This window comes from Monodon monoceros, unplaced genomic scaffold, assembly GCF_005190385.1.
Source record: "Monodon monoceros isolate NGI ecotype Baffin Bay Population unplaced genomic scaffold, NGI_Narwhal_1 Super_Scaffold_8, whole genome shotgun sequence".
NCBI classification, from domain to species: Eukaryota; Metazoa; Chordata; class Mammalia; order Artiodactyla; family Monodontidae; genus Monodon; species Monodon monoceros.
The window spans coordinates 10,758,073-10,776,608 of record NW_021703785.1 but is presented as its reverse complement, the minus strand read 5'-3'; the positions used below and the strand labels follow the sequence as shown (position 1 = coordinate 10,776,608).

General features: G+C 42.3%; 1 protein-coding gene and 1 pseudogene across 5 annotated transcripts in view; both read left to right on the top strand.

Annotated features, from left to right (window-relative positions):
- CLYBL (citrate lyase beta like) overlaps nt 1-18,536 on the top strand; it is a 262,901-nt gene that overhangs the window by 197,692 nt on the left and 46,673 nt on the right. For all 5 annotated transcript variants that reach the window (XR_003791722.1, XR_003791723.1, XM_029210156.1 and 2 more), the window contains exon 3: nt 15,176-15,364. Coding sequence is in view for 3 of the 5 variants with exons in the window: in XM_029210156.1 (XP_029065989.1) it covers nt 15,176-15,364 (189 nt within the window). In the remaining 2 variants the exon portion in view is untranslated. The remainder of the gene's footprint in view (nt 1-15,175; nt 15,365-18,536) is intronic.
- On the top strand, nt 2,524-3,216 carry LOC114888175 (annotated as a pseudogene).

The following is an 18,536-nucleotide window of genomic DNA, read 5'->3' as shown; positions in this document are numbered from 1 at the left end:
GGACGGAGGGAGACCAATTAGAAGGCGCGAGTAGGGGGGTGGGCTATCCTTCCCACTCCACGTGTTCTTTCCATTTTCGCTTTCAAGGGCTTTCAAGGTATGGTACTGTGAACCCCCCAGATCCGAGACCCGCGTACAACACCCATTCCAAAGACAAAAAGATTAGCTTTCACAGCAGCGAGAAGCCCGCGCACCGCAACGAAGACTAGCTCCCACTCACCGCAACTAGAGAGCCGGCGTGCAGCAACGAAGACCCAACGCAGCCAAAAAATTAAATAAATAAATTTATTGGGGAAAAAAAAAAAAGCTTTGGGACTAGAGGCCCTCTCTGGATAAAAGCGCTCTCGGGGGATGGGGAAGTTGCCCACGGGCAGGGCTGACTCAAGCAGGGACCGTCTCCACTTAGTGCTCTAAGGGCTGCGGGGTGGACCTTCCCGCAGTCCGGGCCAGGCACCAGGAAGCTTCCGATGTGGAAGCTGCTTCCTCAAGTGAACTGTGATTCTTGTCCCACTTCCCCCATCACCCTTTCCTCCCCCAACGGAACAGGGCCTCCTAAAACATGGGCTCTCCCCTGCCCGCTTGGGAATCTCCTTTCTGTCCGTCTCCTGGCACCAGCACCTTCCCTCCCTAACCTCATAGATACTGACCATCTGCCTTTTGATTCACTCATTATTCCTACCTGTGCCCTTTGCCTTTACCAGCCCTCTGCTGGGTGTTCCTCCCTCCTCTGCACCTATTGAGATCCTCAACTTCCTGCCTCCCAGCTCAGCCTGCCGTGCTCCCTCCTGCCTCTAAGTCCCCTCAAGTCTGTTCCACTGACTTGAACTGTTACTTCAATTCTCATCCTATGGGCGTTGCGTCGCCCCAGCTAGATGATACATTCCTCTATTGGTTTATATGTCAATATGAAGGATTTATATATCGTTCCCTCTCCTCCACACCTGTCCCTAACACCGGGCATGGTGGATAACATTTGACTGAGCCCTCCCCTACTTGTTAAAAAATTTTAATTGCACCAAACCAGGCACATCAGGCAGAATATGAGAATAGTATTCAGATAATTTTCTTTTCAGAATCACAAACACTCTTTTTTTAAAAAGGACGAATCCTATCAGTTATCTAAATGTTTTCAAGTATCTGGACGTTTGGTCTTAAGTACATAAAACACCTCATGAGTGATGACATTGTTCAGTTTTCCTCTGGATCCTTCCCATCATGGAGCCATGGCTCCTGCCCACTCCCTACCCCCCAGGAGAGAGTAGTCATAGCACCCCTTCCTCACTCAGATCATCCCACTTGGAACAGATCTCATGGTTCCTTGTGCCCTGCTAGAACACAGAAATAACGTTGCTCCTCTGAGGCTGAGAACAAGCAATGAGTGAGAACAAAGAAAATAATGAGTGGAGAGAGCCATGAACTTGCAGACTCCAGAGCTCCAGTCAAATCTGAGTGTGGTGGTCATTACTGGCTTTGGGAAGGGCGATGCAAGCCTTTAGTAAGTAAATACTTTGTCTTTGCGAAGAGCTGTGTGCAAAGTGTACCTCAAAGCCTCACTGTTAAATCATAAAGGTAACAAGAAATGTAAAAAACACGGGCAGCTATGCCCATGCAGGACATCTTCTCAGGAGTAGCTCCACAGTTCCCTATACGTTTGGGTTTGAGGTCCCTCAGAGGCTCATGGGGTAGCCTGGCAAGGTCCTCAGAAAAAAACCCACAACAACACAAGACCTGTCATATATAGTTGAGGAAAATCCATTAGGAGTAGATGGGGAAAGGGCAAAGTGAAAGAGGAGCATGGCGGGGAGGTGGTGGATAAGGCCTTGGCAACAGGAAAGCTAAACACCAGCCACTCACCAGTCAGGGGGGAGGGCAGAGTTGAGTGAAGAGGCTGATGGAAGTAAGCCCTTTCTTTCCACTTGAGTTTCCTCTTCCCAGGGAATTTTCATTGTATTTTGTTGAGAGATGAAGACTGAAACCACAAAATAAAAATATCACAAACCTCCCTATTGTATACAAATGAGTAGACCAGAAATATATCAAGAGCCTAAATGTTGTTAGAATTAAAACTATAAAACTAGTAGAAGACGACATGTGTAAGTCTTCATAATGTTGGATTAGGCAATGATCTCAAAATGATAACAAAAGCACAAGCTACCAAAGAAAAAATAGATAAATTGGACTTAAGCAAAATTATACATTTTGTGCATCATAGGACACTATCAAGAAAGTGAAATAAGGGCTTCCCTGGTGGCGCAGCGGTTGAGAGTCCGCCTGCCGATGCAGGGGACACAGGTTCATGCCCCGATACGAGAAGATCCCACATGCCGCGGAGCGGCTGGGCCCGTGAGCCATGGCTGCTGAGCCTGCGCGTCCGGAGCCTGTGCTCCGCAACGGGGGAGGCCACAACAGTGAGAGGCCTGCGTACCGCAAAAAAAAAAAAAAAGGAAGTGAAATGAGGTGAATGACGTCATTTCTGCGCGACTCTTACTTTTGCCTTTATAATTTCCGGTGCTGCTCTGAGCTATGCCTAAAGTAGTTTCCCGGTCCGTAGTCTGCTCCGATACCCGGGATCGCGAGGAGTATGACGACGGCGAGAAGCCCCTTCACGTCTACTACTGTTTATGCGGCCAGATGGTCCTGGTGCTGGACTGTCAGTTGGAGAAATTGCCCGTGAGGCCCCGGGATCGGTCCCGTGTAATTGATGCTGCCAAACATGCCCACAAGTTTTGTAACACAGAAGATGAGGAGACTGTGTATATTCGGAGGCCTGAAGGCATTGAACGACAGTACAGGAAGAAATGTGCAAAGTGCGGGCTGCCACTCTTGTACCAGTCCCAACCGAAGAATACTCCTGTGACCTTCATTGTGGATGGAGCAGTAGTCAAGTTTGGCCAGGGTTTTGGGAAGACGAACATATATACTCAGAAACAAGAGCCTCCTAAGAAAGTGATGATGACGAAACGGACTAAAGACATGGGCAAGTTCAGCTCTGTCACTGTGTCTACTATTGATGAAGAGGAAGAGGAGATTGAGGCTAGAGAAGTTGCTGACTCGTATGCGCAGAATGCCAAGGTGATTGAGAAGCAGCTGGAGCGCAAAGGCATGAGTAAGAGGCGGCTGCAGGAGCTGGCTGAACCGGAAGCCAAGAAAGCGAAAATGAAGGGAACCTTGATTGACAACCAGTTCAGATAATCAGGACCTTTCCGTGAACCCAGACTGGAGGCAAGCATTTAGATGAGGAGGAAAAAGAGTGTTTTCTTGACTACATGGACTGGTTCCTACCTTTATGCCCCAGCAGAAGGCTTTACGTGGCTTCCCAGTGATTCTCCTACATTCAGTGAGGTATTTTTTGCGGTGCGCAGGCCTCTCGCTGTTGTGGCCTCTCCCGCTGCGGAGCACAGGCTCCGGACGCGCAGGCTCAGCGGCCATGGCTCACGGGCCCAGCCGCTCTGTGGCATGTGGGATCCTCCCAGAGCGGGGCACGAACCCATGTCCCCAGCATCAGCAGGCGGACTTCCAACCACTGCGCCACCAGGGAAGCCCTCAGTGAGGTCTTTGAGTTCATCTGACCTGCTTTCTAGAGATGGATTTTTCTCAATCTTTCTGTGTATAGGTCTTCTGTACTATTTTTTGTCCATTTGATTTAAACTTCTTCATCTGTGTAGAAGCTCTGTGAATAGATCAGTGCTTCAGTGTGTCTAGTTTCTAAAGGAGCTATTCTTATTCCTTCTTCAAAGTTAATAAAATGTTTAAAGATTTTTGAAATCTTGGCACAGGGATATCAGCTCAGTGCTTTGTGACCGCCTGGAGGGGTGGGATAGGGAGAGTGGGAGGGAGGGAGACCCAAGAGGGAAGAGATATAGGAACATATGTATATATATAACTGATTCACTTTGTTATAAAGCAGAAACTAACACACCATTGTAAAGCAATTATACACCAATAAAGATGTTAAAAATATATATATATGGTGTCATAGAAAAAAGTAACATGAATTACATTTAAAGTTACAACAAGCCAGATCCTTTTAAGTGGCTCTGTCTCTGTTCTTAGACTGGCAGGTATTGGCTAGGGTTTGAATCTCTCTACTGTCAGAGACAATCCATAACAAGCCAGAATCTGCATAAAGTTTCCTTTACCTCAAATGTTAAAACTCTAGGCACGCCAACCCTTATCAGATGTTGTACATACAGAAGGAAAAGCCAGATTCAAGTGAGGGGGTAGGATAGCTCTGATCTGAATGAAAATGGGGTCTTGGTAAGCAACCCAAGGGAGCTACCATCTTATCAAGCAGCTAAGAGCGTTGCTTCCATGTGAGGGCACATGGGAGGGAGACATGGGAGAGTAAGAAATGACACCAACTCTAGGTCCAACCACCTCACTACAGATAACTCAATTTCGTTTCTTTTTATGGCTGAGTAATATTCCATTGTGTATATGTGCCACATCTTTATCCATTCATCTGTTGATGGACACTTAGGTTGCTTCCATGTCCTGGCTATTGTAAATAGAGCTGCAATGAACATTGTGGTACATGACTCTTTTTGAATTGTGGTTTTCTCAGGGTATATGCCCAGTAGTGGATTTGTTGGGTCGTATGGTAGTTCTATTTGTAGTTTTTTAAGGAACCTCTATACTGTTCTCCATAGTGGCTGTATCAATTTACATTCCCACCAACAGTGCAGGAGAGTTCCTTTTTTGCCACACCCTCTCCAACATTTATTGTTTCTGGATTTTTTGATGATGGCCATTCTGACCGGGGTGAGATGATATCTCATTGTAGTTTTGATTTGAATTTCTCTAATGATTGATGATGTTGAGCATTCTTTCATGTGTTTGTTGGCAATCTGTATACCTAGAGTCTGTCATACAGAGTGAAGTAAGTCAGAAAGAGAAAAACAAATACCGTATGCTAACACATATATACGGAATCTAAGAAAAAAAAAAAAGGTCATGAAGAACCTAGGGGTAAGATGGGAATAAAGACACAGACCTACTAGAGAATGGACTTGAGGATATGGGGAGGGGGAAGGGTAAGCTGTGACAAAGTGAGAGAGTGGTATGGACATATATACACTACCAAATGTAAAATAGATAGCTAGTCGGAAGCAGCCGCATAGCACAGGGAGATCAGCTCGATGCTTTGTGACCACCTAGAGGGGTGGGATAGGGAGGGTGGGAGGGAGGGAGACGCAAGAGGGAAGAGATATGGGAACATATGTATATGTATAACTGATTCACTTTGTTATAAAGCAGAAACTAACACACCATTGTAAAGCAGTTATACTCCAATGAAGATGTAAAAAAAAAAAAAAAAAAGAAATGACACCGAGATAAACAAAAGTTACCTGTTGACTGTCTTTTATTTCACATTTGCTATTTGTGGAGGAGTGTCATATACATAAATATTTAATGTCACACTGCTTCAGTGACATTAGTATGTAGTGTTTGTACCCATGTTTTTATCTGTTCACCTGTATTGCAAGGTGTTGGGACAGGAGGAGTGTTTTAGCCTCTTCGTATTATTTACATGGCTTGGGTGCTTAGTAGGCACCCAAGGCATGTATGTGAGGTGCTGCTGGGAAACAGTAAGGCATTTTTCTTTGCTTTTTTTCCCCCGATTTCTGAATTTGGAAGGAAAAGTAGGTTAGAGTGGGGTTAGATGTGAGCTAGCAAGAACTGGGAGAAAGAGGGTTGGGGGGTCCTGGGAAAGCCCGGGGTGGGGCTGTGTGACCAGCTTCCCAGTTACTCTCCTGCATCCAATGGGGGCTTTGCAACTGAGTCTTCCTCTCCACCTCATTTCCTGGTCCTCATATTGAGAGATAATTGGCCATCGTGTGGATAAGCAACCATAACCTCCTCGCAATTGCTTGACCACAACTCCAAACAATGACCTTTACCTTCACCCCCCTTTAGCCACAAACTCCTTGGATATCATCTACACCACCTGTGAGAGCCAATACTCTGCTCTGACCACAGCCTCCTACCATTGCTGCTCTTTCATACTTACTTCCACTAAACCTGTTTTGTTTTGTTTTTAGATTTGAAGAGAGATTATTATTTTTTTCATTGAGGTATAGGTGATTTACAATATTGTGTTAGTTTCAGGTATACGACAAAGTGATTTGGTTATACATACATATGTATATATCTATATTTTTTCTATTCTTTTCCATTATAATTTCTTATAAGGTATTGAATATAGTTCCCTGTGCTATGCAGTGGGACCTTGTTGTTTATCTGTTTTATATATAGTAGTGTGCATCTGTTAATCCCATACTCCCAATTTATGCACCCACCTGCTCCCCTTTGGTACCCATAAGTTTGTTTTCTGTGTTTCTGAGTCTGCTTCTGTTTTGTAAACAAGTTCATTTGTACTATTTTTTAGATTCCACATATAAGTGATACAACATTTGTCTTTCTCTGCCTGGCTTCACTTAGTATGATAATCTCTAGGTCCATCCATGTTGCTGCAAATGGCATTATTTCATGCTTTTTTGTGGATGAGTAATATTCCATTGTATATATGTACCACATCTTTGTTATCCATTCATGTGTCCATGGACATTTAGGTTGCTTCCATGTCTTGGCTATTGTTAACAGCACTGCAGTGAACATTGGGGTGCATGTATCTTTTCAAATCATGGTTTTCTCTAGATATATGCCCAGGAGTGGGATTGCTGGATCATATGGTAACTCTATTTTTAGCTTTTAAAGGAACCTCCATACTGTTTTCCACAGTGGCTGTAACTAATTTACATTCCTACACCCTCTCCAGCATTTATTATTTGTAGACTTTCTGATGATAGCCATTCTGACGGGTGTGGGGTGATACATCATTGTAATTTTGATTTGCATTCCTCTAATAGTTTTTGAGCATATTTTCATGTGCTTTTTGGCCATCTGTATGTCTTTTTTAAAGAAATATCTATGTAGATATTCTGCCCATTTTTTTGATTGGGTTTGGATTTTTATTATTGAGTTGTGTGAGCTGTTTATATATTTTGGAAATAAAGCCCTTGTTGGTCACATCATTTGCACATAAAAAAAAAAAAAAGAAAGTGAAATGATAGGGAATTCCCCAGTGGTTCAGTGGTTAAGACTCTGTGCTTTCATTGCCGAGGATGCAGGTTCGATCCCTGGTTGGGGAACTAAGATGCCACGAGCTGCATGGTGTGGCCAAAAAAAAAAAAGTGAAATGACAACCTACAGAAGGGGAGAAAATATTTGTGAATCATATATATCTGATACGGATTAAGTATCTAGAATATATAAAGAACACTCATAACCCAACAACCAAAAGACAAACAACCCATTTTTTTTTAAATTTAGGACTAGAATAGACATTTCTCCAAAGAAGGTACAGATGGTCCCTGACTTACAATGGTTCAGCTTTATGATGGTGTGAAAGCAGTGCACATTCAGTAGAAACCATACTTTGAGTACTGAATTTTGGTCTTTTCTTGGTCTAGTGATATGTGGTCCGATCCTGTCTCGTGATGCTGGGCAGCAGCAGTGAACCACAGCTCCCATCAGCAATGTGATCACAAGGGTCAACAATCGATGCACTGGCAATCAGTCTCTACCCAGACAACCATTCAGTTTTTCACATTTAGGACAGTAGTCAATAAATTACGTGAGATATTCATGTTTAGATGACTTTGCGCAACTGTAAGCTAATATGTGTTCAGAGCACATTTAAGGTAGGCTAGGCTGAGCTATAATGTTCAGTAGGTTAGGTGTATAAATGCATTTTCAGCTTATTATATTTTCAGCTTACAGTGTGTTTATCGGGACATGACTCCATCATAAGTCAAGGAAGATCTGTATACTGATGGCCAGTAAGCACATAAAAAGATGCTCAGCATCATTAATCATTAGAGAAATGCAAATCAAAACCACAACGAGATACCATATCACATCTACTGGGATGGCTATTATCAAAAACAAATAAAATGAAAAATAACAAGTGTTGGCAAGAGTGTGGAAAAATTTGGAACTCTGATACAGTGTTGGTGGGAAATGTAAAATGTGGTACAACCACTTTGGAAAACAGTTTGGCAGTTCTTCAAAAAGCTAAACATAGAATTACTAAATGGCCCAGCAATTCTACTCCTAGGTATATACCCAAAAGAACTGAGAACAGAGACTCAAAGAGCTACTTGTACTTGTATGCCAGTGTATCCACCCATACACATCCTGAGCCTTCTCAGTCCTTTGAATGAAAGCTGATTTGGCATTTTAATAAACCTGTGTTTTAAAGGATCTTTCATAATTAGCATATCAGAAACTTTGCTCTACCAAAGTCTACAGTTTCAGAGTAAACAGAATGCCTAGAGTGTAATAACTTGTGGGATGAAATCAATAAATGAACATTTCCCTCATTTTTTATTGTGATAAAATATAAAGTTTACCATCTTAGCCATTTTTAAGTGTACCATTAAGTGGTTATTAAATATATTCACACTGTTGTCCTTTTGTAACTGGCTTATTTCACTTAGCATAATGTCTTCACTTAGCACAGCAGGTTTATCCATGTTGTAGCATGTGTCAGAATTTCCTTCCTTTTTAAACCTGAACAATATTCCATTGCACATATTTAACACATTTTGCTTATCCATTCTTCTGTCAGTGGACACTTGGTTTACTTCCACATTTTAGCTATTGTGAATAATGCTGCTATAAAAATGGGTGTACAAATAATTTCTTCGAGACCTGCTTTCAGCGCTTTTGGGTATATACCCAGAAGTGGAATTGCTGCATCATATGTTAATTCTATTTTTAATTTTTTTTTAATAAATTTATTTTACTTATTTATTTATTTTGGCTGTGTTGGGTCTTCGTTGCTGCACTCAGGCTTTCTCTAGTTGCGGCGAGCAGGGCTACTCTTTGTTGTGGTGCGCGGGCTTCTCATTGAGGTGCCTTCCCTTGTTATGGAGCAGGGGCTCTAGGCGCGCGGACTTCAGTAGTTGTGGCACGCGGGCTCTAGAGCGCAGGCTCAGTAGTTGCAGTGCACGGGCTTAGTTGCTCCGCGGCATGTGGGATCTTCCCTGACCAGGGCTCGAACCCATGTCCCCTGCACAGGCAGGCAGATTCTTAACCACTGCACCACCAGAGAAGTCCTATTTTTAATTTTTTGAAGAACTGCCATGCTATTTTCTATAGCGGCTGCACCATTTTACATTCCCACCAACAGTGCACAAGGGTTCCAATTTCTCCACATCCTCTCCAACCCTTGTTTTTTTCTGTTTTTTTGACAGTAGCCATCCTAATGGGTGTTAAGTGGTGTCTCGTAGTTTTGACTTGCATTTCCCTAATGATTAATGATATTGAACATCTTTTCATGTGCTCGTTGTCCATTTTTATATCTTCTTAGGAGAAATGTCTGTTCAAGTCCTCTGCCCATTTTTGAATTGTGGTGTTTGTTTTTTTGGTGCTGAGTTTTAGAAGCTCTATATATGTTCTGAATATATATTCCTTTATCAGACATATGATTTGCAAATATTGTCTCCCATTCTGTGGGTTGCCTTTTTACTCTGTTGAAAGTATCTTTTGATGCACAACATTTTAAATTTTTCATGAAGTTCAATTTATTTTTTCTTTTGTTACCAGTGCTTTTGGTGTTATTGATGAATGAAATTTTAACCAGTTAACTCATGGTATGTTCAATATTGCTGTAGATTTTCTTTTTTCAAAAACAGGCAAACCAAGGGGCTTCCCTGGTGGTCCAGTGGTTAAAACTGTGCTTCCATTGCAGGGGGGCGTGGGTTCAATCCCTGGTCTGAGAACTAAGATCCCGCATGCCACACATGGTGCAGCCAAAAAAAAAAAAAAAAGGTTAAAAAAAACACCAGGCAAACCAAGATTTTTGGGGGGTTAGAAAACTCAACACTACCATCTTACCTAAAGAAACACTACCAGGTTGTAATAATCAATGAGAATTTGGCTTTTTTTCTAATGCAGTAACTACAGCAGTCTCTGTGATTATAATACATTTTATACATTTGTAAGAAAAATACAGTAATTTTCTAATGATGACTTTGTCACAAGCACTTCTGTTTTTTAATATTAGTGTATAAAAAGAACTTATATGAAAAGGGAGATCCTTAAATGGAACAATACATCAGAACTTTTTATTTTAAACCAAATGATCTCAAAATTTTCAAAAAAAATAATTTTATATAGATGACAATATCAGGGCCTTTTGCCCATTCCAATCCATGCTTATGACATCATTTTATGAATAAGATGAAATCAAAGTGAGGTGAGATGGACAAATTCAGAAAAGACAGAATTCACTAGTGTTTTTGCGTATTGGCATGGCAATTTGCCTTTTGTAGGATGAAAATAGTAATTGCTCATTTTTAAAAATCACAGAGGTTATGCACCTCCCCAGAGCCTAGAAAATATTCCGTACTTCTTAACTCCCAAGTCTTGTTTCGGCCGCACAGCTTTCTCACTGCTCCTGTTGCATTCAGGGTCGTCTTGGCGACTTCATCTGAAAACATTATATGTTATTACCATACAGGGTTTCAGAGTGGAGGTGGAAGAAGAGAAAGGTGTTAATTCAGATGTTATGAAACTGTAATAATGCTATTATTTAAGACACTTATTTGGGTATGTTTATACTTTGTAGTTTTATAAATAAGCCCAAGGGGCTCCTCCTGGTTGTCACAATCCTCCTTGAATCTCGTATCCTGTCTGTCTCTTCCTATCTGACAGTAGAATTGATGTTGCTCTAATCCCTGGAAGTTTGGAACTAATGAACTGACTGCTGAGCTGCTGCCACGGAGCTTGGTCCCAAACTATACTGTACTTCACACTCGATTTATTCTCCAGATGGCGAGACTGTGCCGCCCCGCCGCGAGGGACCACCTCTTCCACTGGAGTGTAAAAGTGGACGGATGTTGTTTTCTTTGCAGATTTGATCATTCTGAGCTAGAAACTTGCAAGGCTGATTAGTTATTAGCTTTAATGGGTGCCAATTGAACCAACGGCACGCATATTTTCTCCTTTAATTTCAGAGTCTGCAGGTCTCGGTGATGGTTGATTTATCCACTTTCTTACGTCAGCAGAGCATGTCTCTTCCCCAGGTGATAAGAATCCGGTCTCTGAAATCATAGCACGCCTTGGTTCCTGGCCCAGACAGAGTCACATAATATGGTGGCTTATGTATAAGGACAAGTTTATTAGCCACCAGTCCACTGCACTAACCACAGCCCATGGCACGAAATATCAGTTGAATGTGGGAACTTTGGTAATACCACCTTTTAGGACCAGGGCCTGTGAAGAGTCTGACCTGTGCCAACTTTCTTTGTGGCCTTTGCAGAGCCCACCTCTGGAATCAAACATGCTACAAACACACAAAGATAATTAGTCTCTGCAAAAATCTCATGTAACTGTTGAGGAAGGCCTTACATTCATTATTCCCTCTTTTCAGGTTGTCAGATTTTAGGAGGACAAGTTCATCCTACACTGAGAAATGCTTACCAAGGCTGTCCTGCAGTGTTAACACGTTTAGAGTGCAGTTCCTTCTAAACTCCATTTTGAACAACCTGTTTTGCTTCCAGAATGTAAGACCACCCAACCCCCAAAAACAGTTGTTTTTGAGTGGCCTCTTTTTGCCTTCATTTCCTTTTCCTTCTTTCTCCAGGGAGCATTTACCTCCCAATAATCTCAGCAGATCACCTGGATAGCCCTTCTGAGAAGGTGGTGTCTGCCAGGCCGAGTCTTACTAATCCCCCTAATGAGATGGCACTTGGAAGGATGGTCAGGGCCAAACAGGAGCCAAAGAAAAAGAGAGTGAAAGTGTGAAGGGAGCGAGGTGATGGAGATGAGAGAGATGTAAGAGACACGGTAGCAAGACGTAGGGCCTGTGATAGAGAGAGAACAGCATGAACAGAATTTCTTTCTTTTCACAACTGGTGGACTGTGGCTCTCTCTAGCTGAAGACCCAGAACTAAATTTAATTGTTCTTAGAAACTGCCTTCCTCTCACCCAACAGATGGCATGGGTGTGTTTGCTAGCATAGTAACATATTTCACCATTAAAATACCAAAAAGAAAAAAAAATCAACATGCTTGTTGGTTGGTGTAAATTCAGTGAAGTTGTTGGATATTTTGGGATACACAGCAGAGGGATGCACACTTCACTTACGTAAATTGTCACAAGCAACAGCCCGTTAATAAGGGTGTTGTATGGCAATATACCTCCAAAGCCATCATCTTTTTTTGGAAAGGTACAGAATGATGAAGTGGAAAGAGCTTGGTTTTAATTCTGAGCCAGAAAGAGGAAAAAAAGTCTAATAAAATGCTGAGTATTCACTGCTCATTATTACAGCATGAAAAGTACTAATCAGATTATGCCTAAAATTGGAATGGGGTACTTCATTTGCAGCCAATTTCACAAGGGCTGAATTTTACTAAGTAAACCGGAATGTGCTGAAACCATGACAATCTGACTTTACATAAAAATCACAAACAGGTTTAGAACATGAGCTTTGAACAAACAGTCCCCTTCGAATCCAAGTGAAACAACTAAACAGCTTAGAGGTCAGATTTTGTTTGACACCAACATGAACAATTTAGGAAGCTGATGTTGCCAGGGATCCTGCGTCCTTGAGCGCACATGCAGATTAAACTAGAGGATGGAGGTGATGATTCAAGTAACTCAAGTTTTTTGGGTTTTTTAAAAATAAATTTATTTACTTATTTAATTATTCTTGGCTGCGTTGGGTCTTCGTTGCTGTGCGCGGGCTTGCTCTAGTTCCGGCGAGCAGGAGCTACTCTTTGCTGCAGCGCGCGGGCTTCTCATTGCGGTGACTTCTCTTGCTGTGGAGCTTGGGCTCTAGGCATGCGGGCTCAGTAGTTGTGGTTCGCGGACTTAGTTGCTCCACGGCATGTGGGATCTTCCCGGACCAGGGCTCAACCCCATGTCCGCTGTATTGACAGGAGGATTCTTAACCACTGCGCCACCAGGAAAGTCCCTCAAATAACTCAAGTTTTAAAATGCACTTCAGCCCAAACGATCTAGTTAGTTCCCTTCCATTTCCCATTCACTTTGTCCCAGCAGACCCTTTACAAGCCCAACCTGCCCTTGAAAGGAAACCTGGAAGTTGAAACTTTTCTGAGCTGAAGCCATCCTGGGTTTGTAGCTGTGCCAGGCTGCATGGAGCATAGCACATCTTGGGTTCTTTGAGGCTATGGATCTAGATACACACAGGAAGCATTTCTCTCGACAGCTGTCGATGGCCTTGGAACCATACTACTGAGTTGATGAGTTGACTTCTGACCTTCACCTTCAGGATCTTCCTATTCTGTGGCTGCAGCGAGAGGGCATGACAGAGCAAGTGGATGCATTTTATTGCTGTGGGACAGCCCACAGCAAGGTGTGGAACCAAGCCACTGTTGGCTGCATCCTTCCTCACTTTAGCTGGCATGAGCTCTCTCTTGCTTTTGTCTAAGCTTGGCATAATTATTGGCAGTCAGAGCTCAGTAAATCAGGACTCCACAGAGCTGTCTCAGACTGCTCCTATGTACTCTGCGTCCATCCGACTTGACAACTCTAAGCTGTTTTCCTCACACTGTTTAACTCAGACCACATTTGGAGGCCTTCCCTGCTTCCACCCGGTCATAGACCTACATCCGCCTGGTTTAAATCTACTGTCTTGGCTTGTCTCCTTGATTGGACTTCAACTCAATATTGGCTCAAATAATTATTTTTTCTCTCTGCTTTGGTTTATTATTTTCCTAGATAACAACTGCTATCCAAATGGCCATATATTGTTAAGACCTTTTTTTCCAAACTACATTCATCAGCAGTGAGAAGCTTTAAAGTTTTATTAGTATCATAAAAACCCTTCCCAAATGAAGCTACTTTTGATAAGTGTTCATTCTGACCATGAGAATTTGTTGAGGGCTGTTGGCAAGTTGGAGGAATTTGGTTTTGAAACTGAAATTGGCAGGAAGTAATGACCTCAAGGGCTTTCTTTCCCTTGATTCCGACCCCCACGCCCCAAGTGCACTCCTCTCTCCCCAACCCCTGTCCCCGCTTCATCACCCCAACGCAAAGCCAGTAAATAACATGTTTGGTTTTATACAGTTTTTCTGGGGACAATTCAAATACTGAATCAGACTTTCAACCTTTTAGCTTTTCTTAACTGTGGAGCAAAGCCTGCCAAATCAAAGAAAAAAATGTATTTGTCCACCACTTCATGAAGGGATTTCTTGGTGATATTATTGCCTTCCATCTGAATAAGCTGGAGCTTTTTTGTAGTGTGAAGTGTCATTTTCCTGTGAGTGCCTTCTTAATTGAATGTTAAGATTCAACTCAGTTGCAAAAAAATTTTTAAGTGAATAAAAAAAGCATGACACATGTGGAAAGAGAAAAACAAATCCTTATTTTTTTCCCTAATGTGAATATGCTGGCAGTCCAGACTACCATTAATCCATAAATTATCTAGTTTCTTGTATTTATTCAATGAGAAAATGCAGGTCGAGCACTTAGCACCATGCCTGGTGCTTAGTAAATGCTCAATAAATGTTACCTGTTAGTTATTTTACCTTTCCAATGGGAAAGTAATGCTAATGCACAAAATGAGAACACTATTTATTTATTTATTTATTTATTTTTGGCTGCGTTGGGTCTTTGTGGCTGCACACAGGCTTTCTCTAGTTGTGGCGAGCGGGGGCTACTCTTCCTTGCAGTGCACGGGCTTCTCTTGTTGCGGAGCACAGGCTCTAGGCGCACGGGCTTCAGTAGTTGTGGCTCGCAGGCTCTAGAGTGCAGGCTCAGTAGTTGTGGCACACGGACTTAGTGGCTCCGCGACATGTGGGATCTTCCCGGACCAGGGATCGAACCAATGTCCCCTGCAGTGGCAGGCAGATTCTTAACAGTGTGTTACCAGGGAAGTCCTGAGACCACTATTTAGAGTTTCACCAACGTGCATTACAATGGCTTTCATCTCTGCTATAGTCATCTTGAGTGAAGTCTGGAAATCAGTCACTTGCCCATCAGACTGGACAACTCATTTCAAATACCAGTTATTTGGTGGACATAGTAGACATCGTAATGGTGCTCAGACTCTCCATCCACATAAGAGTTTCACAGACAGTTTGATTGTGTTTCTTCTCAATGATAAATAAACTTAGGAGTTACATTTTATCTACACTCATAGGATGAAGCTCGATTGAGAATAGTAAAAACTCTTGAAGACTTTGATCTGGGCCTAACTGAAAAGTGTGTAAGAATCAACTCAGTGTCCAGTGGTCTGGCCGAAGAAGATCTGCAGGCCCTCCTGCGGTCCCGGGTCCTTCCTTCCAGCCTGATGCTCCCGAAGGTAGAAGATCCTGAAGAAATCCAGTGGGTGAGTAGCTCATGCTTTGCTTTAATTAAAAACTCAGGAGAGGCTAACAAGGAATAGCAGAAAGGAAGGATTTGGGTGCTGTAGGTTTTGAAAATGCATACACAGAGCCGAGAGAAAGGGAACTGAGAAAAAGGAGCAGGTCCCAAAGACCATTTCCTGCACACAAGGAGAACCTGGCTTTGCCTAAGTGTTCACTGGAACAGCTCTGCACTTGAAATGATGCTTCTGCTGCCTTAACAGATCTGTGGTTTAGACAGAACAGCCTCCTCCAGAGCAGCCCCTGGAAACCAGCTTACCTGAGACTACACCCAGCCAGGCCCTAAACCTCCACCTGGAAGAGCAGTGATTTGCATACCTCTTAGGCAGATTCATTTGAAGTCATCAGAGACAGTGAAAGCACATTAGCTGCAAAGGAAAAAATGAACCTAGAGGAGGAGAGGAAAAGGTCACTCCTTGGGGCAACTATAGGAAGAGACAGGAAGCTTTTAACTAGTGGTTTTAATTAGCACAGATATTATTTCCTGAACAGTTTTCTAGTTCATCCTTTTTAAATTGCTGACAGGTGTGTTTGTTTCATGACAGACTTTTCAGCCAATAAACCCTTGGCATGTCAAATTACTTAAGAAAACTTTGAAATGGGCCTAATTATACTATGATTGTTTTAATTGTTAAAGTGGGGTGGAGGTTGGAGGGTGAGGCTAGATTTTATTTAGGGGCTGCAGTGATTCTGCAGATCTCTGCCGAATACAGTAAGGTTCCACTGTGCCACTCCTGAGAGGAGGGCCCGTGGCACCCAGGTGCTGGAAGCATGGTAAGGGCGTGTGGACAGTGGTGATTTTGATGCCACATCTAGGGTGATCCCTGAGTCTATGGCTACAACTGTAGCAATACGCCGAGTTCTAGTTGTGGCACCCAAATACATTGCTCACCTTTTCCGTGTATGTAGCTATGTTGGCTCTGTGCTTTCCAGTGCCATGGCTGCCTGCCACATGTAGCTACGGAGCACCTGAAATGTGGCCAGTCCAAATTGAGATGCGCTGTAAGATACACGGGACTTTGAAGACTTCATAGCACCCTCCCCCGAAAAAAGAATGTAAATTATCTCAATAATTTTTATGTTGATTACATGTTGAAATGATAATATTTCAGATATATTGGGTTGAATAAACCTCTTATTAAATTCACCATCTGTTTCATCTTACTCTTTTAATGTAGCTACTAGAAAGTTTAAAATTACACATGTAGCTACCATTATTTTTCTTTCCGTCAGCTCTGCATTGGTGTCTTCCTGAAGACCTTCGTTCAAGGTCCCATATTTACTTTCAAAACTGGAGCTCTTCTCAGCAAGGTCACCCCTCAGGAGCTGGGAGATCCTAGTGATAGCAGGTTAATGTCCTCAAGAGTTCCTGCCCCATTCGAATGTGTCTTAAGTTGATTGAAATGGAATCTGAAGTCACTGTTCCCTTTTGGTTTCATAGTTAGTGCCTATTTATCACCGTTATTACCCCTCATTTGAGAGGGGAGTGCTCACCCCGGCCTTCAGCTAAGGCCTCTGTTCGCTGTTTTAAATCCTTGGATGTGAGGAACATACCGAAATCTAAATAGGATTTCTAGTTAACAGAAGTCTTTTGGGCTGTTTATTTTTTCCTCTCCGTTTGTATTTATGTGAAGCATAAAACCCAGAGCCTGATGCACAACTGAAAGATGGGCTTCCTTGTTTTCTTTTGTGTGAGAATCTCTTGCTGGCCTTTTGTCGCTAGTGTGGGTTCTTGTTTGACTGGCACGGCTTATTGGACTATAACAAGCGTGACTCGGCCTCCTTTGTCGTGGGACAATTCTCCCACAAATCCCGAACAGGGTGCATTCTTCCAACACACTATTGGGTGTGCACTGGAATTGAAAGAATTGCTGAGCCCTGCTACTTCATCTCCTCCCCAATCTCTTTGTGATTTTCCCCCTTCTTTTCCTCCCCCCACGCCCCCAGTCCCCTCCACCTCGCTGAAATGAACACTTTACCAGGCCGGAAACATTTAATCGTCTCCTTTTGAAAAAATTAATTGAAACTTCTCCACTAGTTACCTTTTGTGTTAGTACTTAATGCAATTTTTTAAGAAAGAAGGGGAGGAGGAGGAGGAGGATGGGCTAGAATGTTTAATTTTTAAATATGCCCCTATTGCCTTAAAAACAAAAGGCGTTAGAGATTTTTCACACTAGGAACAGGGATATTCCCTGTTGTAAAGGATATTGTAAAGGATTTACCTAGTTTTCAACTCTACAGTTTTTGGGGTTATAACCATTATCACAAAGAATGGGGCAAGTAACACTGAAAGTTTTCCTTTTTTTAACAAGAAAAACAAAATTCCTCCAGTGCACAGGTAACACCAAAATCACTAATATTTTACCACCCATTTTCTAGCTTAAATGTGCCATAAATTAGGTTTTATTTTCATTTTTGTGGAATACTATACATTTTGTCCCCTGAAACTGTAGCCTTCTCTTCCTTCTTGCTATTTTGGTTGAGTTATTCCTTCCCTTGTAAAGTTGCTAAGGAGGCGATGATCATGGTGTCGAGGAAGGGAGGGGCAGCGGGAGCAACTGGGAATAATTCTTCATTACTGAAAGCTGTGATTTATTTTAGCCTAATTGTAAAGTTACTGCAAATCGCTCAAAAGCTTTTTAAAGATCCCAGTGATTAGATTTTTTTTGGTTGGGGAGGGAGGTGCTGCACGGGCAGTGGGGGGGGGCAGCTAAAAGGGGAAATAACACCTCTAATCCTGCTTCTGGTAAATAGGCTGCCAGCCTTTAAAATGAGTTTCCTTTCTATTAGTCAGAATATTATGCTAAGCCTTAAGCATTAGTTTTTTTATGTTGCCATAGCAGCCCTATTCCTGCAGGGTGGTGACCTGCGATGATTACAGTACAAAGCTTATAGGGTCTTGAAACCCCCTTTGAAGATGAAAAGTCTTTGATGGTTTATATTTATGCAAATCTCTTAGATATGATTTACCCAACTGAGACTGAATGGAGAGATGATTAAAATTCCCTTTTCCTTTGATATCCATTAATGGCTGAATATTCCTTAAATTTAAAATGGATATATATGTTTTTATCTTTATTTACAAAAATAGTTTTTTCGTACCTGTGTGTTTTTTTTTATCTCCCCACATCTTAT